Here is a 23,582-nt window from a genome sequence, read left to right as displayed (position 1 = left end):
GGGGGAGTGAGATAGAGGAGAAATAGAGAGAGGGGGGGAGTGAGATAGAGGAGAAATAGAGGGAGAGAGGAGAGATAGAGAGAGGGAGAGGAGAGATAGAGAGAGGGTTTGTGTAACCTTAGCGGCACACTATGTTACAGCTTGCCATAAACGGGGACAACCACTAAATGTAAGAAAAGAGTATAAAGAAATTATATGAATGTATATTTATACACTCAGTGATATATCTGTTTATACACTGTATGGATAGATCTGTATTTTTGTGTACAACCATGAATGTTTTTAGATGCTTTGGCAACATAAGATGTACCTTGTCATGCCAATATAGCGATTTGAATTGAATTGAGAGGGAGGGAGAGAGAGAGGAGGGAGAGGAGGGAGAGGAGGGAGGGGAGAGAGAGGGAGAGGAGAGATACAGAGAGAGAGGGGAGAGGGAAAGGAGAGGGAGAGGAGGAGAGAGGGAGAGGAGGAGAGAGGGAGAGGAGGAGAGAGGGAGAGGAGGAGAGAGAGAGGAGAGAGGGAGAGGGAGAAAGGGAGAGGAGGAGAGGGAGAGGGAGAGGAGGGAGAGGAGGAGGAGGGAGAGGGAGAGGAGGGAGAGGAGGAGGAGGAGGAGAGGGAGGGGAGGGGGGAGAGGGGAGGGGAGGAGAGGAGGAGGGAGAGGGAGAGGAGGAGAGGGAGAGGAGGAGGAGGAGAGGGAGGGGAGAGGGGAGGGGGGAGAGAGGAGGGGAGAGGGGAGGGGGGAGAGAGGAGGGGAGAGGGGAGGGGGAGAGAGGAGGGGAGAGGGGAGGGGGGAGAGAGGGGGGAGAGGAGGGGAGAGGGGAGGGGGGAGAGAGGGGAGGGGGAGAGAGGGGAGAGGGGAGGGGGGAGAGGAGAGAGAGAGGGGAGGGGGGAGAGAGAGAGAGGGGAAGAGGAGAGAGAGAGGGGAGGGGGGAGAGAGAGAGAGGGGAGGGGGGGAGAGAGAGAGAGGGGAGGGGGGAGAGAGAGAGGGGAGAGAGAGAGGGAGAGAGAGAGGGGAGGGGAGAGGGACGGAGGGAGGGGGAGGGGGCGAGAGGGACGGAGGGAGGGGGAGGGGGCGAGAGGGAGGGGGGAGAGTGAGAGGGAGGGGGAGGGCGAGAGGGAGGGCGGGAGGGGGAGGGAGAGCGAGAGGGAGGGGCGAGAGGGAGAGGAGAGGAGCGAGAGGGAGAGGAGCGAGAGGGAGAGGGAGAGGAGCGAGAGGGAGAGGGAGCACGAGAGAGAGAGCGGGGGAGGGGAGGAAGGGGGAGTGAGGGGAGTGGGGAGGGGGAGTGAGGGGAGAGGGAGGGGGAGTGAGGAAGGGGGGGGAGGGGGAGTGAGGAAGGGGGGGAGGGGGAGTGAGGGAGAGGGAGGGGAGAGGGAGGGAGTGGGGAGAGGGAGGGAGTGCGATAGAGGAGAGCGAGGGAGTGAGATAGAGGAGAGAGAGAGAGAGAGTGCGATAGAGGAGAGAGAGTGCGGTAGAGGGGAAAGGGAAAGAGATAGAACAGTTCAGTGAATAGTGACATTGGTGTGCGGAATTCAGTGTGAATAGTTACTTGCCCCGTGCGTCGCCCCGTTGAATCGCCCCATGCGTCGCCCCGTTGAATCGCCCCATGCGTCGCCCCAGTGCCCCGTGCATTGCCCCATGCGTTGCCCCGTGCGTCGTCCCGGTGCCCCATGCGTCGCCCCAGCGCCCCGTGCGTCGCCACAGTGCCGGGTGTCTAATGTCCTGTGTTTCTTGACCTTCTCAGTGCAATGGCTGCTGCAGTTTCCGTGGAGAATGTTTCCCTTCAAACCAAGAGCAGCAAGACCATTCTGGTGCGGCATCTTCCTTCCGAGCTAACACGCAATGAGAAGGTGGAGCTGCTGAAATATTTCGGAGCGCAGTCTGTGCGAGTTCTCTCAGACAAAGGAAGACTGGTATGGGCACAACGAATGTGACGTTAGTAGTGTAAGCGAGTGCTGTTCTCACCTCCTCAGTCAGAGCCTATAATCTCTCACACTTAGAAGTTTCGATTGGTAATCCAGACAGCAAGAGTTCAAATCCCATCATGATTTGAAATTAGTTTTAAAAAAAATAAATGCATCTGGGAATTAAAATCTGGGATCAGTAAAAGTGACCATGAAGCTGTCGGATTTTGGGGGGAAAACCCAACTGGTTCACTAATGTCCCTTAGGGAGCGAAGACTGCCATCCTAACTCGTCCTGGGCTATACTAGGTGTCAGCCGTGGCTCAGTGGGCAGCACTCTCGCCTCTGGGGCAGAAGGTCGAGGGTTCAAGTCCCACTCCAGAGACTCGAGCCCATAATCCAAGCTGACACTCCCAGTGCTTACTGAGGGAGTGCTGCACTCTCGGAGGGGCAGTACTGAGGGAGCGCTGCACTGTCGGAGGGGCAGTACTGAGGGAGCCTCCGCTGCACTGTCGGAGGGGCAGTACTGAGGGAGCGCTGCACTGTCGGAGGGGCAGTACTGAGGGAGCGCTGCACTGTCAGAGGGGCAGTACTGAGGGAGCGCTGCACTGTTGGAGGGGCAGTACTGATGGGGCGCTGCACTGTCGGAGGGTCAGTGCTGAGGGAGCGCTGCACTGTCGGAGGGGCAGTACTGAGGGAGCCTCCGCTGCACTGTCGGAGGGGCAGTACTGAGGGAGCGCTGCACTGTCGGAGGGGCAGTACTGAGGGAGCGCTGCACTGTCAGAGGGGCAGTACTGAGGGAGCGCTGCACTGTCGGAGGGGCAGTACTGATGGGGCGCTGCACTGTCGGAGGGTCAGTGCTGAGGGAGCGCTGCACTGTCGGAGGGGCAGTACTGAGGGAGCGCTGCACTGTCGGAGGGGCAGTACTGAGGGAGCGCTGCACTGTCGGAGGGGCTGTACTTAGGGAGCGCTGCACTGTCGGAGGGGCAGTACTGAGGGAGCGCTGCACTGTCGGAGGGGCAGTACTGAGGGAGAGCTGCACTGTCGGAGGGGCAATACTGAGGGAGCGCTGCACTGTCGGAGGGGCTGTACTTAGGGAGCGCTGCACTGTCGGAGGGGCAGTACTGAGGGAGCGCTGCACTGTCGGAGGGGCAGTACTGAGGGAGCGCTGCACTGTCGGAGGGGCAATACTGAGGGAGCGCCGCACTGTCGGAGGGGCAGTACTGAGGGAGCACCGCACTGTTGGAGGGGCAGTACTGAGGGAGCGCTGCAGTGTCAGAGGTGCCGTCTTTCGGATGAGACGTTAACCTGCCCCCTCAGGTTGACGGTAAAGATCCCATGGCACTATTTTGAAGAGCAGGGGTGTTCTCCCTTGGCCAATATTTATCCCTCAGCCTTTTTTTAAGAAAAACAGATTATCCGGTCATTATCACATTGCTGTGTGTGGGAGCTTGCTGTGCGCAAATTGGCTGCTGCGTTTCCCACATTACAACAGTGACTACACTTCAAAAAGTTTTGTGATGTTCTGAGGTGGTGAAAGGCACTATATAAATGCAGGTTTGTTCTTTATATGTGACTCCAGTCCAGCACCAACATGGTTGACTCTTAACTGCCCTCTGAAGTGGTCTAGCGAGACACTCGGTTACCAGTGGTTCAAGAGGAGGGCCCACCACCACCTTCTCTGGGCGAACATGGACTGACACGGGTTAGGCTGGGCTAACATTGACATGAATTAGGGCTGGGCTAACATACCTACACTGGTTAGGGCTGGGCTAATATATATTTGCCTTAGAGGGAGTGCAGTGATTCACCAGACTGGTTCCTGGGATGGGGGGATTGTCCTATGAGGAGAGATTGAGTAGACTAGGCCTATATTCTCTAGAGTTTAGAAGAATGAGAGGTGATCTCATTGAAACATAAAATCTTTTACAGGGCTGACAGGGTAGATGCAGGGAGGATGTTTCCCCTGGCTGGGGAGTCTAGAACCAGAGGTCACAGTCTCAGAATAAGGGGTCGGCCATTTAGGACTGAGATGAGGAGAAATTTCTTCACTCCGAGGGTGGTGAATCTTTGGAATTCTCTACCCCAGAGGGCTGTGGAGGCTCAGTCGTTGAGTATATTCAAGACAGAGAGCGATAGATTGTTGAATATTAAGGGAATCAAGGGATATGGGGATAGTGCAGGAAAGTGGAGATGAGGTAGAAGATCAGCCTGATCTTAATGAATGGTGGAATAGGTTCGAGGGGCCGAATGGCCGACTGCTGCTCCTATTTCTTACGTTCCTATTTTTAGGACCAGGCTAACACTGACACGGGTTAGGGCCGGGCTAACACACTGACACGGGTTAGAGCCGGGCTAACACTGACACGGGTTAGAGCCGGGCTAACACTGACACGGGTTAGAGCCGGGCTAACACTGACACGGGTTAGAGCCGGGCTAACACTGACACGGGTTAGAGCCGGGCTAACACTGACACGGGTTAGAGCCGGGCTAACACTGACACGGGTTAGAGCCGGGCTAACACTGACACGGGTTAGAGCCGGGCTAACACTGACACGGGTTAGAGCCGGGCTAACACTGACACGGGTTAGAGCCGGGCTAACACTGACACGGGTTAGAGCCGGGCTAACACTGACACGGGTTAGAGCCGGGCTAACACTGACACGGGTTAGAGCCGGGCTAACACTGACACGGGTTAGAGCCGGGCTAACACTGACACGGGTTAGAGCCGGGCTAACACTGACACGGGTTAGAGCCGGGCTAACACTGACACGGGTTAGAGCCGGGCTAACACTGACACGGGTTAGAGCCGGGCTAACACTGACACGGGTTAGAGCCGGGCTAACACTGACACGGGTTAGAGCCGGGCTGACACGGGTTAGGGCCGGGCTGACACTGACACGGGTTAGAGCCGGGCTAACACTGACACAGGTTAGAGCCGGGCTAACACTGACACGGGTTAGAGCCGGGCTAACACTGACACGGGTTAGAGCCGGGCTAACACTGACACGGGTTAGAGCCGGGCTAACACTGACACGGGTTAGAGCCGGGCTGACACGGGTTAGGGCCGGGCTGACACTGACACGGGTTAGAGCCGGGCTGACACTGACACGGGTTAGAGCCGGGCTAACACACTGACACGGGTTAGGGCGGGACTGGTGATTGCAAATAATGACGGGTCCCGGCCTGCCTCGGAGTGGTATCCAGGCAAATCCTTTCCGACGGATGAAGCACCGATATTCCTGATTGAAGTAGCGATAAAGCATTCTACTTTCAGAACTCCGTTAAGTTTACAATGTTCTTCTTTTGCAGAAACGTACAGCGTTTGCTACGTTTTCCTCTGCCCATGCAGCAGCTAAGGTAGGTTATACACTAAACACCATGTCGTTACCCAGAGATCGAGCTGATGAGAGGGTTCAGAATTGGCCTGTATGGTCTCTGTTGTGGGACTGTTCCAATGCTCTCTGTCTGGCCTACCAGCTTCCACCCTCCGTAAACTCATCCCGAACCCTGTTGCCCGTGTCCTAACTCACACCCAGTCCCGTCCATCCATCACCACTGTGCTCACTGCCCCGTGTCCTAACTCACACCAAGTCCCGTTCACCCCTCACCCCCCGTGCTCACTGCCCCGTGTCCTAACTCACACCCAGTGCCGTTCACCCATCACCCCCTGTGCTCACTGCCCCGTGTCCTAACTCACACCCAGTGCCGTTCACCCATCACCCCCTGTGCTCACTGCCCCGTGTCCTAACTCACACCCAGTCCCGTTCACCCATCACCCCTTGTGCTCACTGGCCCGTGTCCTAACTCACACCCAGTCCCGTTCACCCATCACCCCCTGTGCTCACTGCCCCGTGTCCCAACTCGCACCCAGTCCCGTTCACTCATCACCCCCTGTGCTCACTGCCCCGTGTCCTAACTCACACCCAGTCCCGTTCACCCATCACCCCTGTGCTCACTGGCCCGTGTCCTAACTCACACCCAGTGCCGTTCACCCATCACCCCTGTGCTCACTGGCCCGTGTCCTAACTCACACCAAGTCCCGTTCACCCATCACCCCCTGTGCTCACTGCCCCGTGTCCTAACTCACACCCAGTCCCATTCACCCATCACCCCTGTGCTCACTGCCCCGTGTCCTAACTCACACCCAGTCCCGTTCACCCATCACCCCCTGTGCTCACTGCCCCGTGTCCTAACTCACACCAAGTCCCATTCACCCATCACCCCCTGTGCTCACTGCCCCGTGTCCTAACTCACACCAAGTCCCGTTCACCCATCACCCCCTGTGCTCACTGCCCCGTGTCCTAACTCACACCCAGTCCCGTTCACCCATCACCCCCTGTGCTCACTGCCCCGTGTCCTAACTCACACCCAATCCCGTTCACCCCTCACCCCCTGTGCTCACTGCCCCGTGTCCTAACTCACACCCACTCCCGTTCACCCATCACCCCCTGTGCTCACTGCCCCGTGTCCTAACTCACACCCAATCCCGTTCACCCCTCACCCCTGTGCTCACTGCCCCGTGTCCTAACTCACACCCAGTCCCGTTCACCCCTCACCCCCTGTGCTCACTGCCCCGTGTCCTAACTCACACCCAGTCCCGTTCACCCATCACCCCCTGTGCTCACTGCCCCGTGTCCTAACTCACACCAGGTCCCGTTCACCCATCACCCCCTGTGCTCACTGCCCCGTGTCCTAACTCACACCCAGTCCCGTTCACCCATCACCCCCTGTGCTCACTGCCCCGTGTCCTAACTCACACCAGGTCCCGTTCACCCATCACTCCCTGTGCTCACTGCCCCGTGTCCTAACTCACACCCAGTCCCGTTCACCCCTCACCCCCTGTGCTCACTGCCCCGTGTCCTAACTCACACCCAGTCCCGTTCACCCATCACCCCCTGTGCTCACTGCCCCGTGTCCTAACTCACACCCAGTCCCGTTCACCCATCACCCCCTGTGCTCACTGCCCCGTGTCCTAACTCCCACCCAGTCCCGTTCACCCCTCACCCCCTGTGCTCACTGCCCCGTGTCCTAACTCCCACCCAGTCCCGTTCACCCCTCACTCCCTGTGCTCACTGCCCCGTGTCCTAACTCACACCCAGTCCCGTTCACCCATCACCCCCTGTGCTCACTGCCCCGTGTCCTAACTCACACCCAGTCCCGTTCACCCATCACCCCCTGTGCTCACTGCCCCGTGTCCTAACTCACACCCAGTCCCATTCACCCATCACCCCCTGTGCTCACTGCCCCGTGTCCTAACTCACACCAAGTCCCGTTCACCCATCACTCCCTGTGCTCACTGCCCCGTGTCCTAACTCACACCCAGTCCCGTTCACCCATCACCCCCTGTGCTCACTGCCCCGTGTCCCAGCTCACACCCAGTCCCGTTCGCCCATCGCCCCCTGTGCTCACTGCCCCGTGTCCTAACTCACACCCAGTCCCGTTCACCCATCACCCCCTGTGCTCACTGCCCCGTGTCCTAACTCACACCCAGTCCCGTTCACCCATCATCCACTGTGCTCACTGCCCCGTGTCCTAACTCACACCCAGTCCCGTTCACCCATCACCCACTGTGCTCACTGCCCCGTGTCCTAACTCACACCCAGTCCCGTTCACCCATCACCCCCTGTGCTCACTGCCCCGTGTCCTAACTCACACCCAGTCCCGTTCACCCCTCACCCCCTGTGCTCACTGCCCCGTGTCCTAACTCACACCCAGTCCCGTTCACCCATCACCCCCTGTGCTCACTGCCCCGTGTCCTAACTCACACCCAGTCCCGTTCACCCCTCACCCCCTGTGCTCACTGCCCCGTGTCCTAACTCACACCCAGTCCCGTTCACCCATCACCCCCTGTGCTCACTGCCCCGTGTCCTAACTCACACCCAGTCCCATTCACCCATCACCCCCTGTGCTCACTGCCCCGTGTCCTAACTCACACCAAGTCCCGTTCACCCATCACTCCCTGTGCTCACTGCCCCGTGTCCTAACTCACACCCAGTCCCGTTCACCCATCACCCCCTGTGCTCACTGCCCCGTGTCCTAACTCACACCCAGTCCCGTTCACCCATCACCCCCTGTGCTCACTGCCCCGTGTCCTAACTCACACCCAGTCCCGTTCACCCCTCACCCCCTGTGCTCACTGCCCCATGTCCTAACTCACACCCAGTCCCATTCACCCATCACCCCTGTGCTCACTGCCCCGTGTCCTAACTCACACCCAGCCCCGTTCACCCCTCACCCCCTGTGCTCACTGCCCCGTGTCCTAACTCACACCCAGTCCCGTTCACCCATCACCCCCTGTGCTCACTGCCCAGTGTCCTAACTCACACCCAGTCCCGTTCACCCATCACCCCCTGTGCTCACTGCCCCGTGTCCTACCTCACACCCAGTCCTGTTCACCCATCACCCCCTGTGCTCACTACCCCGTGTCCTAACTCACAACCAGTCCCGTTCACCCATCACCCACTGTGCTCACTACCCCGTGTCCTAACTCACAACCAGTCCCGTTCACCCATCACCCCCTGTGCTCACTGCCCCGTGTCCTACCTCACACCCAGTCCTGTTCACCCATCACCCCCTGTGCTCACTACCCCGTGTCCTAACTCACAACCAGTCCCGTTCACCCACCACCCCCTGTGCTCACTGCCCTGTGTCCTAACTCACACCCAGTCCCGTTCACCCATCACTCCCTGTGCTCACTGCCCCGTGTCCTAACTCACACCCAGTCCCGTTCACCCATCACTCCCTGTGCTCACTGCCCCGTGTCCTAACTCACACCCAGTCCTGTTCACCCATCACCCCCTGTACTCACTACCCCGTGTCCTAACTCACAACCAGTCCCGTTCACCCATCACCCACTGTGCTCACTGCCCCGTGTCCTAACTCACACCCAGTCCCGTTCACCCATCACCCCCTGTGCTCACTGCCCCGTGTCCTAACTCACACCCAGTCCCGTTCACCCATCACCCACTGTGCTCACTGCCCCGTGTCCTAACTCACACCCAGTCCCGTTCACCCATCACCCCCTGTGCTCACTGCCCCGTGTCCTAACTCACACCCAGTCCCGTTCACCCCTCACCCCCTGTGCTCACTGCCCCGTGTCCTAACTCACACCAAGTCCCGTTCACCCATCACCCCCTGTGCTCACTGCCCCGTGTCCTAACTCACACCCAGTCCCGTTCACCCCTCACCCCCTGTGCTCACTGCCCCGTGTCCTAACTCACACCAAGTCCCATTCACCCATCACCCCCTGTGCTCACTGCCCCGTGTCCTAACTCACACCCAGTCCCGTTCACCCATCACCCCCTGTGCTCACTGCCCCGTGTCCTAACTCACACCCAGTCCCGTTCACCCATCACCCCCTGTGCTCACTGGCCCGTGTCCTAACTCACACCAAGTCCCGTTCGCCCATCACCCCCTGTGCTCACTGCCCCGTGTCCTAACTCACACCAAGTCCCGTTCACCCATCACCCCCTGTGCTCACTGGCCCGTGTCCTAACTCACACCCAGTCCCGTTCACCCATCACCCCTGTGCTCACTGCCCCGTGTCCTAACTCACACCAAGTCCCATTCACCCATCACCCCCTGTGCTCACTGGCCCGTGTCCTAACTCACACCCAGTCCCGTTCACCCATCACCCCTGTGCTCACTGCCCCGTGTCCTAACTCACACCCAGTCCCGTTCACCCATCACCCCCTGTGCTCACTGCCCCGTGTCCTAACTCACACCCAGTCCCGTTCACCCATCACCCCCTGTGCTCACTGCCCCATGTCCTAACTCGCACCAAGTCCCGTTCACCCATCACCCCCTGTGCTCACTGCCCCGTGTCCTAACTCGCACCCAGTCCCGTTCACCCATCACCCCCTGTGCTCACTGCCCCCGTGTCCTAACTCGCACCAAGTCCCGTTCACCCATCACTCCCTGTGCTCACTGCCCCGTGTCCTAACTCGCACCAAGTCCCGTTCACCCCTCACCCCCTGTGCTCACTGCCCCGTGTCCTAACTCACACCAAGTCCCGTTCACCCATCACCCCCTGTGCTCACTGCCCCGTGTCTTAACTCACACCCAGTCCCGTTCACCCCTCACCCCCTGTGCTCACTGCCCCGTGTCCTAACTCACACCCAGTCCCGTTCACCCATCACCCCCCGTGCTCACTGCCCCGTCTCCTAACTCACACCCAGTCCCATTCACCCATCACCCCCTGTGCTCACTGCCCCGTGTCCTAACTCACACCCAGTCCCGTTCACCCATCACCCCCTGTGCTCACTGCCCCGTGTCCTAACTCACACCCAGTCCCGTTCACCCATCACCCCCCGTGCTCACTGCCCCGTGTCCTAACTCACACCCAGTCCCGTTCACCCATCACCCACTGTGCTCACTGCCCCGTGTCCTAACTCACACCCAGTCCCTTTCACCCCTCACCCCCTGTGCTCACTGCCCCGTGTCCTAACTCGCACCCAGTCCCGTTCACCCATCACCCCTGTGCTCACTGCCCCCCGTGTCCTAACTCGCACCAAGTCCCGTTCACCCATCACTCCCTGTGCTCACTGCCCCGTGTCCTAACTCACACCCAGTCCCGTTCACCCATCACCCCCTGTGCTCACTGCCCCGTGTCCTAACTCGCACCGAGTCCCGTTCACCCATCACCCCCTGTGCTTGCTGCCCCGTGTCCTAACTCGCACCAAGTCTCATTCACCCATCACCCCTGTGCTCGCTGACTTACGTTGGCTTCTGGTTGAGCAATGCCTCGATTTTATAATTCTCATCCTTTTCAAATCCCTCCATGGCCTCGCCGCTCCCTGACTCTTGTCACCTGCTCCAGCTCTAAAGCCCTCCTCGATCTCTGCACTCCTCTAATTCTGGCCTCTTGCACATCCCCGATTTCCATCGCTCCGCCATTGGCAGCCGTGCCTTCAGCTGCCTGGGCCCTATGCTCTGGAATTCCCTCCCTAAACCTCTCCGCCTCTCTCTCCTCCTTTAAGATGCTCCTTAAAACCCACCTCTTTGACTGAGCACCTGTCCTAACACCTCCTGTGTCTCGGTGTTGGATTTTGTCTGATAATCGCTCCTGTGAAACACCTTGTGACGTTAAAGGCACGATGTAAATGTAAGTTGTTGGCTCGAACCTTTCGGCCTTCTGGGTTATGGAGCTAAACTGAGAAAGGGCAAGACTTTACACATTGTATCTGCAGCCAGACCTGAGGGCGTGAATCCAGTGTTGTTATCCTGCAATGTGCCATTTCAGGCGCTGACTAGGCTGCACCAGGTCCGATGCCTGGGCCACACTTTGGTGGTGGAGTACGCGACGGAGCAGGAGCACGCGGAACTACTGGACAAGCCGCTGTTCTCCGACAAAAACAAAGCGTATGTACTTCAAGTTCAGTCATTTCCGTACCTGCGACGGTAATGTGAAGGCAGTGGGAGCGGTCTTTGGCGGGTGTGATCAGATTACACGTTGGCCTCAAATCTGGGCTCGAATCCAGCTCAGATACTGACTGTAAAGTGCTCCTTCCTACCCTGACCTGGGTCAGACTCTTATCGGGTGTCCGCCGTGGCTCAGGGAGTAGCACTTTCGCCAGAAGAATGTGGGTTCCAGTCCGGTTCCAGAGACTTGAGCCCCAGGCGGACCCTCCCTGTGCACTCAGAGGGGCAGTACTGAGGGAGCGCTGCACTGTCGGGGCAGTACTGAGGGAGTGCTGCACTGTCGGAGGGGCAGTACTGAGGGAGTGCAGCACTCCGTCGGAGGGTCAGTACTGAGGGAGCGCTGCACTGTCGGAGGGGCAGAACTGAGGGAGCGCCGCACTGTCGGAGGGGCAGTACTGAGGGAGCTCTGCACTGTTGATGGGGCAGTACTGAGAGAGCGCTGCACTGTCGGAGGGGCAGTACTGAGGGAGCGCTGCACTGTCGGAGGGGCAGTACTGAGGGAGCGCCGCACTGTCGGAGGGTCAGTACTGAGGGAGCGCTGCACTGTCGGAGGGGCAGTACTGAGGGAGTGCTGCACTGTCGGAGGGGCAGCACTGAGGGAGCGCCGCACTGTCGGAGGGGCAGTACTGAGGGAGCGCCGCACTGTTGGAGGGTCAGTACTGAGGGAGCGCTGCACTGTCGGAGGGGCAGTACTGAGGGAGTGCTGCACTGTCGGAGGGTCAGTACTGAGGGAGCGCTGCACTGTCGGAGGGGCAGTACTGAGGGAGCGCCGCACTGTTGAAGGGTCAGTACTGAGGGAGCGCTGCACTGTCGGAGGGTCAGTACTGAGGGAGCGCTGCACTGTCGGGGGGGCAGTACTGAGGGAGCGCCGCACTGTCGAAGGGTCAGTACTGAGGAAGCACTGCGCTGCGACGGGCAGTACTGAGGGAGCTCCGCACTGTCGGAGGGGCAGTACTGAGGGAGCGCCGCACTGTCGGAGGGGCAGTACTGAGGGAGCGCCGCACTGTCGGAGGGGCAGTACTGAGGGAGCTCTGCACTGTTGATGGGGCAGTACTGAGGGAGTGCTGCACTGTCGGAGGGGCAGTACTGAGGTAGCGCTGCAGTGTCGGAGGGGCAGCACTGAGGGAGTGCTGCCCTGTCGGAGGGGCAGTACTGAGGGAGTGCTGCCCTGTCGGAGGGGCAGTACTGAGGGAGCGCTGCACTGTCGGAGGGGCAGTACTGAGGGAGTGCTGCACTGTCGGAGGGGCAGTATTGAGGGAGTGCTGCACTATCTGAGGTGCCATCTTTTGAACGAGATGTTAAAACGAGTCCCTGTCTGCGACCTCAGGTGGAGGTACAAGATCCCATGGCACTATTTTAAAGATGAGCAGGGAAGTTCTCCCCGGTGTCCTTTACCCCCTCAACCAACATCACTAAAAACAGACTCTCTGCTCAGTATCACAAGGACGCGACTGCTGCCAACGAAGTGAAGTCGCTGCGCCTGCGCAGTTCAAGCGGTTTTTTTGGTTGTTCTCGCCGGACTTCCCACAGATTGGCGAGAGAGAAAGTAGGGGAGGGGGTGGGGAAAAGACACCGCTGCTGCCGGACTGAGCCGCGTCAGGGGAAGAAAATAAAAGATAAAGTTGAAATCGTGTTTATATTGGCTTAATGAAAGTTAATACTTGCAGAATGCTTCTGCGCAGCAGTTTGTTGGCAGGAGTCACTCTGTTATCACAATGCTCTTTGTGGGAGCTTGCTGTGCGGAAATTAGCTGCCTTGTTGCCTACATTAAAACAGTGACTACACTTCAAAAAGTACTTCATTGGCTGAAAAGCGATTTGGGGCTGTATATTCTTTGTAATCAATCCATTAAATATATTCAAGAAGGAGTTAGATATATTTCTAATATATTTCTAAGATAGGAGCAGGCTCGAGGGGCCGAATGGCCTACTACTGCTCCTATCTTCTATGTTTCTATGTAAGTCCTTTATCTAGTTCCTAATGTGATTACAGCATGAAAACTCTCCCTTATTAGACATGACTTGGCAATGTCAGTCCATGTCCACAGGAGGGTAGCAGAGGGTCTCATTGCTTTGCTGAGGGCGAGCGTTAGTAAATCAGCTTGCTGTGCCATCAATCCCTGATCGGGCCCTCACCATCTCTCACCTTAATCAAACCAAGTCCCGTTCACCCCTCACCCCCTGTGCTCACTGACCTACAGTGGCTACCAGTCCAGCAACGCCTCGATTTTAAAATTCTCGTCCTTGTTTCCAAATCCCTCCATGGCCTCGCCTCTCCCTGTCTCTGTAACCTCCTCCAGCCCCACAACGCCGAGATCTCTGCCCGCCTCCAACTCTGGCCTCGTGCGCATCCCCGATCTCTATCGCCCCACCATTGGCGGCCGTGCCTTCAGCCACCTGGGCCCCAAGCTCTGGAATTCCCTCCCTAAACCTCTCCGCCTCTCCTCGTTTAAGACGCTCCTTAAAGCCTCCCTCTTTGACAGAGCTTTTGGTCACCTGTCCTAATATCTCCTCCCGTGTCTGGGTGTCAGTTTCTGTCTGATTGGTGGTGAGGTGGAGATGGAAATATCTGCTTGCTTGTCTCTCGGACCCTCTTGCAGCCCCGGACAGTCTCCATTCTGTGCATGTGTGCATCCTAATGTCTCCTCCTTATGTGACCTGGTGTCAAATTTTTGTTTCATAACGTTCCTGTGAAGCGACCTGGTACGTTTTATTAGATTAAAGGTGCTATATAAATGTAAGTTGTTGAGGTGCTTTATAAAATGCAAGGTTTTTATCTTCATGTTTTTACTCTGCTTTTACTTGTAGAGCGGATAAAGCTTCGATCGATAAAGATGTGAAGCAGGTTCTGAAACCAAGACTTCCTGTTATCGAAACTGGGATCGCTCCAAGCCTCGGGTTAGTAGCACGGCTTCAGATTGCAACCCACCTGGAATCGCTTCGACAGTGCTGTCACTCCATTTTCTTGACAGCAGCAAGTTCAAGCTTATGGGGTCAGCCGTGGCTTAGTGGGCAGCACACTCACCTCTGAGTCAGAAGGTCGTGGGTTCAAGTCTCACTCCAGAAGGTCGAGTGCATAATCTAGGCTGACACCTGCAGTGCAGTACTGAGGGAGCGCTGCACTGTCGGAGGGGCAGTACTGAGGGAGTGCTGCACTGTCAGAGGGGCAGTACTGAGGGAGTGCAGCACTGTCGGAGGGGCAGTACTGAGGGAGTGCAGCACTGTCGGAGGGGCAGTACTGAGGGAGCGCTGCACTGTCGGAGGGGCAGTACTGAGGGAGCGCAGTACTGAGGGAGCGCTGCACTGTCGGAGAGGCAGTACTGAGGGAGTGCTGCACTGTCGGAGGAGCAGTACTGAGGGAGCGCTGCACTGTCGGAGGGGCAGTACTGAGGGAGCGCTGCACTGTTGGAGGGGCAGTACTGAGGGAGTGCCGCACTGTCGGAGGAGCAGTACTGAGGGAGCGCTGCACTGTCGGAGGGGCAGTACTGAGGGAGTGCAGCACTGTCGGAGGGGCAGTACTGAGGGAGAGCCGCACTGTCGGAGAGGCAGTACTGAGGGAGTGCTGCACTGTCGGAGGAGCAGTACTGAGGGAGCGCTGCACTCTCGGAGGGGCAGTACTGAGGGAGCGCTGCACTGTCGGAGGGGCAGTACTGAGGGAGTGCAGCACTGTCGGAGGGGCAGTACTGAGGGAGAGCCGCACTGTCGGAGAGGCAGCACTGAGGGAGTGTTGCACTGTCGGAGGGGCAGTACTGAGGGAGCGCTGCACTCTCGGAGGGGCAGTACTGAGGGAGCGCTGCACTGTCGGAGGGGCAGTACTGAGGGAGTGCTGCACTGTCGGAGGGGCAGTACTGAGGGAATGCCGCACTGTCGGAGGTGCCATCTTTTGGTTGGGACGTTAAACCGAGGACCCGTGTGCCCCTTCGGGTGGATGTGAAAGATCCCACGGCACTATTTCATAGAAGAGCAGGGGTGTCCTGGCCAATATCACTAAAAGACATTATAGGAATGCATAAAAACAGAATGCATGGGTTTAAGACCCCGGTCCTAGTCACTACCACAGGATGGGGAATCTTGCTGCGGTGTCGGGTTTTATTATCTGGGTGCGGTTCGCGGCATGTATGGAGCTGCCGAGTGGTGTAATACTCAGGTGTGTCTCGGGGCCTGTGGTTTGTCCTGTTTTGTGTTGCAGACTGACCTTTCCCGCAAATCCGTGCCTGAAATACCTGTATCCACCGCCAAGCAGCGTCATTCTGGCCAATATCGCCAACGCCATGGTCAGCGTGCCCAAGTTCTACGTGCAGGTAAATGACTTGGTTTATATATTTTCAACATTTCACTGCAAGGAAGTCTTAGCATTTTGGTTTCACTGAATGTTTACGTTTCGAAGTACACTTTACAAAGTCTTGAGTTTTGAAAGGGGATTAAAGTTTGTTGGGACTTGTTTTACTTAGAATTGAACAGCACAGAAACAGGCCATTCGGCCCAACTGGTCCATGTCGGTGTTTATGCTCCACTCGAGCCTCCTCCCACCCCTCTCCATCTCACCCTATCACCATATCCTTCTATTCCTTTCTCCCTCATGTGTTTATCCAGCTTCCCCTTTAATGTATCTGTGCTATTCACCTCAACCACTCCCTGTGGTAGCGAGTTCCACATTCTCACCACTCTCTGGGTAAAGAAGTTTCTCCTGAATTACCGATGGGATTTATTAGTGACTATCTTGTATTTATCGCCCCTAGGTCTGGTCTCCCCCACAAGTGGAAACATCTTCTCTACGTCTACCCAATCAAACCCTTTCATAACAAAGACCTCTATCGGGTCACCCCTCAGTCTTCTCTTTTCTAGAGAAAAGAGCCCCAGCCTGTTCAATCTTTCCTGATAGTTATAACCTCTCATTTCATATACCATCCTTGTAAATCATTTTTGCACTTTCTCCAGTGCCTCTATGTCCTTTTTATAATATGGAGACCAGAACTGTGCAGAGTGCTCCAAGTGTGGTCTAACCAAGGTTAGTTATGTAATAAGTTTAACACTACTTCTCTGCTTTTAATGTGAATTGAAACGGCTGAAGTATATTCCTCAGAGAGGTGGTGTTAAACCGAGGCTCCTGTTTGCCCCATGACATTTGAAAGAGCTGTTGGATGTGCTGTCTTCCAGATGAGGTGTTAAACTGAGCCCTGTCTGCCCCCTCAGATGGATCTTAAAGATCCCACGGCACTATTTTGAAGAAAAGTAGGGGAGTTATCCCCAGTGTCCTGGGGCCAATATTTGTCCCTCAATCAACATCTAAAACAGATGATCTGGTCATTATCACATTGCTGTTAATGGGATCTTGCTGTGTGCAAATTGGCTGCCGCGTTTCCTACATTACAACAGTGACTACACTCCAAGAAGTACTTCATTGGCTGTAGAGCGCTTTGGGACATCCTCAGATGGTGAAAGGCGCTATAGCAATGCAAGTTATTTCTCTAGAGTTAGTGGCCCAGAAATTCGGGTTGGAGGCTTCCCGCGGGTGTAAGCCCCTGACCTGTACTTACCTACCGTGCCGGCCGTTGAGCTGTGGGCCCGCGTGGGATTCCGATCCTGGGCCTCCTCCAACTGCCGACGCGCAGTGCTTGCATATCCCAGGGGCGCAGTTAGTTCGATGCGTCCCCTGGGATCACGTGGGCCATGGGCAGCCAATGGTAGCACGGAATGCTTCATTCATAAATTTGATAGGAAGAGCTGTCAAACCTATAAATACTATAAGCCCCAAAACATAACTTAGAAACATAGAAGATAGGAGCAGGAGTAGGCCATTCGGCCCCTCGAGCCTGCTCCGCCATTCAACGAGATCATGGCTGATCATCCAAATTCAGTACCCTGTCCCTGCCTTCTCCCCATATCCCTTGATCCCTTTAGCCTTAAGAAATATATCTAACTCCTTCTTGAATATATTTAATGAATTGGCCTCCACTGCCTTCTGTGGTAGAGAATTCCACAGGTTCCCAACTCTCTGGGTGAAGAAATTCCTCCTCATCTCAGTCCTAAATGGCCTACCCCTTATCCTTAGACTGTGACCCCTGGTTCTGGACTCCCCGACCATCGGGAACATCCTTCCTGCATCTAGTCTGTCTAGTCCTGTTAGAATTTTATAAGTTTCGATGAGATCCCCTCTCATTCTTCTAAACTCCAGCGAGTACAAGCCCAATCGACTCAAATATAATTGCAAAATACTGCAGATGCTGGAAATCTGAAACAACAGAAAATGCTGGAAATACTCAGCAGGCCAGGCAGCATCCGTGGAGAGAGAAACAGAGTTAACGTTTCAGGTCTGGGACCCTTCATCAGAACTGGAAAAAGCTGGAGATGTAACAGATACTAAGCAGGTGCCGAGACGGGGAGGGTGGGGGGGAGTTAGGAGGGGAGGAAGGAATAGAAAGAACATCCTGTACTTTTGTAAGAGGCAGGAAAGATAAAATGTTGCAAATGGGAGTGGCAAAAATCATGCTGCATGAAAAATGGGGGCAGGGATAATTATCTGAAATTGTTGAACTCAATGTTGAGTCCGGCAGGCTGCAAAGTGCCCAATCGAAAGATGAGTTGCTGTTCCTCGACTCTATTTTTTTCTCCCCTTGTCCAGTCTCTTCCCACCTACATTCGCGACTCTTCGGACGCCCTCCGCCACTTTAACAGTTTCCAGTTTCCTGGCCCCAACCGTCTCCTTTTCACCATGGACGTCCAATCCCTCTACACCTCCATCTCCCACCAGGGTGGCCTGAGGGCGCTCCGCTTCTTCCTTGAACAGAGGCCCAACCAGTCCCCATCCACCACCACCCTCCTCCGCCTGGCTGAGCTTGTTCTCACATTGAACAACTTCTCCTTTGACTCCACTCACTTCCTCCAAATTAAAGGCGTTGCTATGGGAACCCGCATGGGCCCTAGCTATGCCTGCCTGTTCATGGGATATGTGGAACATTCTTTGTTCCAGTCCTACTCAGGTCCCCTCCCTCACCTCTTTTTCCGTTACATCGATGACTGTATTGGTGCCGTTTCCTGCTCTCGCCCTGAACTAGATAAGTTCATTCACTTTACTTCCAATTTCCACCCTGCCCTCACCTTCACATGGTCCATCTCCGACTCTTCCCTTCCCTTCCTTGACTTCTCCGTCTCCATTTCTGGCGATCGGCTTTCGACAAACATCCACTACAAGCCCACCGACTCCCACAGCTACCTGGACTACACTTCCTCCCACCCCGCTTCCTGTAAGGACTCTATTCCATTCTCCCAGTTTCTCCGTCTCTGCCGCGTCTGTTCTGGCGATGCCACCTTCCACACCAGTGCTTCTGACATGTCTTCCTTTTTCCTCAACCGAGTATCCCCTCTACTGTGGTTGACACGGCCCTTGACCGTGTCCATTCTATTTCCCGCACTTCTGCTCTCACCCCTTCCCCTCCCTCCCAGAACCACGACAGGGTTCCCCTTGTCCTCACCTTTCACCCCACCAGCCTCCACATTCAACGGATCATCCTCCGCCACCTCCAACGTGATCCCACCACCAAACACATCTTCCCCTCACCTCCCCTTTCAGCATTCCGAAGGGACCGCTCCCTCCGCGACACCCTGGTCCACTCCTCAGTCACCCCCAACAGCCCTTCTCCTTCACCTGGCACCTTCCCGTGCAAACGCAGGAGATGCAACAAATGCCCTTTTACCTCCTCCCTTCCCACTGTCCAGGGCCCCAAACACTCCTTCCAGGTGAAACAGCGATTTACTTGTACTTCTTGCAATCTAGTATACTGCATTCGCTGCTCACGATGCGGTCTCCTCTACATTGGGGAGACCAAACGCAGATTGGGCGACCGCTTTGCGGAACACCTCCGTTCAGTCCGTACGGGTGACCCCGAGCTTCCAGTCGCCTGTCACTTTAATTCACCGCTCCATTCCCACTCTGATCTCTCTGTCCTCGGGCTATTGCATTGTTCCAATGTTGCTCAACGTAAGCACGAGGAACAGCACCTCATCTTTCGATTGGGCACTTTGCAGCCTGCTGGACTCAACATTGAGTTCAACAATTTCAGATAATTATCCCTGCCCCCATTTCTCATGCAGCATGATTTTTGCCATTCCCATTTGGAACATTTTATCTTTCCTGCCTCTTACAAAAGTACAGGATGTTCTTTCAATTCCTTCCTCCCCTCCTAACCCCCCCCACCCCTCCCCGTCTCTGCACCTGCTTAATATCTGTTACATCTCCAGCTTTTTCCAGTTCTGATGAAGGGTCCCAGACCTGAAACGTTAACTCTGTTTCTCTCTCCCCAGATGCTGCCTGGCCTGCTGAGTATTTCCAGCATTTTCTGTTGTTATTCCCAATCGACCCAATCTCTCCTCATACGTCATTCCTGCCATCCCAGGTATCAGCCTGGTGAATCTTCGCTGCACTCCCTCCATGGCAAGAACATCCTTCCTCAGATAAGGCGACCAAAACTGCACACAATACTCAAGATGTGGTCTCACCAAGGCCCTGTACAACTGCAGCAAGACATCCTTGTTCCTGTACTGGAACCCTCTCGCTACGAAGGCCAACATACCATTTGCCTTCTTAACCACCTGCTGCACCTGCATGCTTACTTTCAACGACTGGTGCATAAGGACGCCCAGGTCTTGTTGCACTTCCCCTTCTCCCAATCTATTGCCATTTAGATAATCTGCCTTCCTGTTTTTGACACCAAAGTGGATAACCTCGCATTTATCCACGTTATGTTGCATCTGCCATGCTTCTGCCCAATCACCCAACCTGTCCAAATCATACTGGAATTTCTCGACATCCTCCTCACAGCACACAAACTTTGTGTCATCTGCAAACTTGGAGATATTACATCTAGTTCCCTCATCCAGATCATTAATATATATTGTGAATAGCTGGGGTCCAAGGACCGATCCCTGCGGCACCCCACTAGTCACTGCCTGCCACTCGGAAAAGGACCCGTTTATTCCAACTCTTTGCTTCCTGTCTGCCAACCAGTTCTCTATCCAAGTCAATACCTTGCCCCCAGTCCCATGTGCCTCAATTTTACACGCTAATCTCTTATGCCAGACCTTATCGAAAGCCTTTTGACAATCCAAATACACCACATCCACTGGTTCTCCCTTATCTATTTTACCAGTTACATCCTCAAAAAAATTCCAGTAGATTAGTCAAGCACGATTTACTTTTTGTAAAGCCATGTTGACTTTCTCTGATCCGGTCACTTTTTTCCAAGTGCTCTGCTATTACATCCTTTATAATGGACTCTAGCATTTTCCCCACTACCGATGTCAGGCTTACCGGTCTGTAATTCCCCGTTTTCTCTCTACCACCCTTTTTGAACAGTGGGGTAACATTAGCTACCCGACAATCCATGGGTACTGTTCCAGAGTCTATCGAATTTTGAAAGATGACCAGCAAATGCATCTAGTATTTCTAGGGCCACTTCCTTAAGTACCCTTGGATGTAGATTATCAGGCCCTGGGGATTTATCAGCCCTCAAGCCCATCAATTTCCCTAACACCATTTCCCTACAAATACTGATTTCTATCAGTTCCTCCCTTTCATTAGACCCTATGTTCCCCGACATCTTTGGGAGGTTATTTGTGTCCTCCTTTGTGAAGACAGAACCAAAGTATGTATTTAATTGGTCTGCCATTTCTTTGTTCCCCATTATAAATTCCCCTGATTCTGACTGCAAGGGACCTACACTTGACTTCACCAATCTTTTTCTCTTCACATATCTATAAAAGCTTTTACAGTCAGCTTTTATCTTCCCTGCAAGCTTACTCTCATACTCTATTTTCCCCATCTTAATTAATCCCTTTGTCCTCCTTTGTTGGATCCTAAACTGCTCCCAATCCTCAGGTTTACTGCTTTTTCTGGCCAATTTATATGTCCTCTCCTTGGATCTTATGCTATCCCTAATTTCCCTTGTTAGCCACGGTTGAGTCACCTTTTTTGTTTTATTTTTTAGTTCATCCATGCGATCTTTGAATGTTTGCCATTGCCCATCTACCGTCAACCCTTTGAGTGACATTCCCCAATCAATCCTACCCAACTCGCACCTTATACCATCGTAGTCTCCTTTATTTAAATTCAGGACCCCAGTCTCTGAGTCAACTACTTCATTCTCCATCTTAATGAAGAATTCTATCATATTATGATCACTCCGACCCAAGGGGCCTCGCACAACAAGATTGCTAATTAATCCTTTCTCATTACATAATACCCAGTCTAAGATGGCCTGATCTCTAGTTGGTTCCTCGACATATTGGTCCAGGAAACCATCCCGTATACACTCCAGGAATTCCTCCTCCACAGTATTGTTACTAATTTGGTTAGCCCAATATATATGTAGATTAAAGTCACCCATGATAACTGCTGTGCCCTTATTGCACACTTCTCTAATTTCCCGTTTAATGCCATCCCCGACCTCCGCATTACTGTTTGGAGGTGTATATACCACTCCCACTAACGTTTTCTGCCCCTTGGTATTTCTCAGTTCTACCCATACAGATTCCACATCATCAGAGCTAATATCCTTCCTTTCAATTGCGTTAATCCCCTCTTTAACCAGCAATGCTACCCCACCTCCTTTTCCTTTCTGCCTATCTTTCCTGAATATTGAATACCCCTGGATGTTGAGATCCCAGCCTTGGCCACCCTGGAGCCATGTTTCTGTAATCCAAATCGTATCATAATCGTTTACCTCTATTTGCGCAGCTAATTCATCCACCTTATTACGAATGCACCTCGCATTAAGACACAAAGCCTTCAGGCTTGTTTTTTTAACGCTCTTAGATCTTTTAGAATTATTATTTACTGTGGCCATGTTTGATTTAAACACTTGATTTCTCTGCCTGTCACTTTTGTTTTTCTCCTTCCTGTCTTTTGCTTTAATCCTTGTTTCCCTTTCCTCTGTCTCCCTGCTCAGGTTCCCAACCCCCTGCCATTTTAGTTTAAACCCTCCCCCAGAGCACTAGCAAACACATAACTAAAACTTCAAATAATTTTTTTTTTAAATCACATTTTTAAAATAACTATAAATTACATGAAATAACTATTTTAAACAATAATTTAAAATTTTGAAAAAATTAATTACCTTTTCTGACAGGGCTAAAAATAAACTTACCTTTCCTTAAAGTATTTAAAAATAATAAACCTGTGGAAAAAATGCTTTCATTTTAATTAATTCACCACTTACATTGTTAAAAGCAAGCCTTGCGCCTGCTTTTTAAAAGTGTAACTGCTGGAGACTTACCCTCCCGGAGAAACCTGCAAAAAAAACGTAAGTTCGATGCGCACGCGCTGCCTCTCCGGTGCACACGTTCCACCTGTCAACCCCTTTCAAGGGAACGGAAGTTCCCGTTTCCCGCGCATGCGCAGTACATGCACGAAACCGGCACTTTTGTTGGGCCTACGTGTGAGTACCCAGCACGTACTCGCCCATGGAGACCCTCATTTCTGGGCCACTAGTGGCTTGCATTCTTACAGCACTGAGTATCTTGCAATTGTGCTTACAGGTTCTGCATCTGATGAACAAAATGAATTTGCTTGCTCCCTTTGGACCCATCACTACTCGCCCTCCAATGGTAATCTGCGAAATTTAACTTGTAAAAATAACATGCGCAGTATCCAAAGTTATCCCAATTATGAGTGGTTTTGAGGAAGGATGTCAAGGCCTTGGAGAGGGTGCAGAGGAGATTTACTAGAATGGTGCCAGGGATGAGGGACTTCAGTTATGTGGAGAGACTGGAGAAGCTGGGATTGTTCTCCTTACAGCAGGGAAGGCTAAGGGAAGATTTATAGAGGCGCTCAAAATCATGAGGGGTTTTGATCGAGTAAATAAGGAGAAACTGTTTCCAGTGGCAGGAGGGTCGGTAACCAGAGGACACAGAGTGAAGGGAATTGGCAAAAGAACCAGAGGGGAGATGAGAATGTTTTTACAGCCAGTTGTTGTGATCTGGAATGCGCTGCCTGAAAGGGCGGTGGAAGCAGATTCAATAGGAACTTTCAAAGGGGAATTGGAGAAATACCGGAAGGGAAAGATTTGCAGGGCTGTGGGGAAAGAGCAGGGAGTGGGACTAATTGTAGAGCTCTTTCAAAGAGCAGGCACGATGGGCTGAATGGCCTCCTCCTGTGCTGTCTGATTCTATGGTCAGACTGTGACACTGGGGAACTTGGCCCCACATTTGGGTCAAGGATATTTTAATTTTTTTTGTTGCAAAAGCAATAGAAAATATTTTTGAA

The 23,582-nt window shown here is 54.0% G+C and overlaps 1 protein-coding gene across 2 annotated transcripts in view; it reads left to right on the top strand.

Annotated features, from left to right (window-relative positions):
- Nucleotides 1-29: 29 nt before the first annotated feature.
- The window catches only part of rnpc3 (RNA-binding region (RNP1, RRM) containing 3), a 50,603-nt gene continuing 27,050 nt past the window's right edge, over nucleotides 30-23,582 (top strand). The window contains exons 1-7 of one of the 2 annotated variants that reach the window (XM_085980921.1): nucleotides 30-169; nucleotides 1,743-1,911; nucleotides 5,214-5,261; nucleotides 11,146-11,264; nucleotides 14,132-14,221; nucleotides 15,513-15,624; nucleotides 22,856-22,924. In XM_085980921.1, coding sequence (XP_085837047.1) covers nucleotides 1,747-1,911; nucleotides 5,214-5,261; nucleotides 11,146-11,264; nucleotides 14,132-14,221; nucleotides 15,513-15,624; nucleotides 22,856-22,924 — 603 coding nt within the window. In that variant the 5' untranslated portion in view covers nucleotides 30-169; nucleotides 1,743-1,746. The remainder of the gene's footprint in view (nucleotides 170-1,742; nucleotides 1,912-5,213; nucleotides 5,262-11,145; nucleotides 11,265-14,131; nucleotides 14,222-15,512; nucleotides 15,625-22,855; nucleotides 22,925-23,582) is intronic. The other variant, XM_085980923.1, reaches the window with a different exon arrangement.

Source organism: Somniosus microcephalus, unplaced genomic scaffold (assembly GCF_052327205.1).
Source record: "Somniosus microcephalus isolate GS21.2 unplaced genomic scaffold, FLI_Smic_1.0 scaffold728, whole genome shotgun sequence".
NCBI classification, from domain to species: domain Eukaryota; kingdom Metazoa; phylum Chordata; class Chondrichthyes; order Squaliformes; family Somniosidae; genus Somniosus; species Somniosus microcephalus.
The sequence above is the reverse complement of the archived record's forward strand: the minus strand, read 5'-3'. Positions and strand labels throughout refer to the sequence as shown.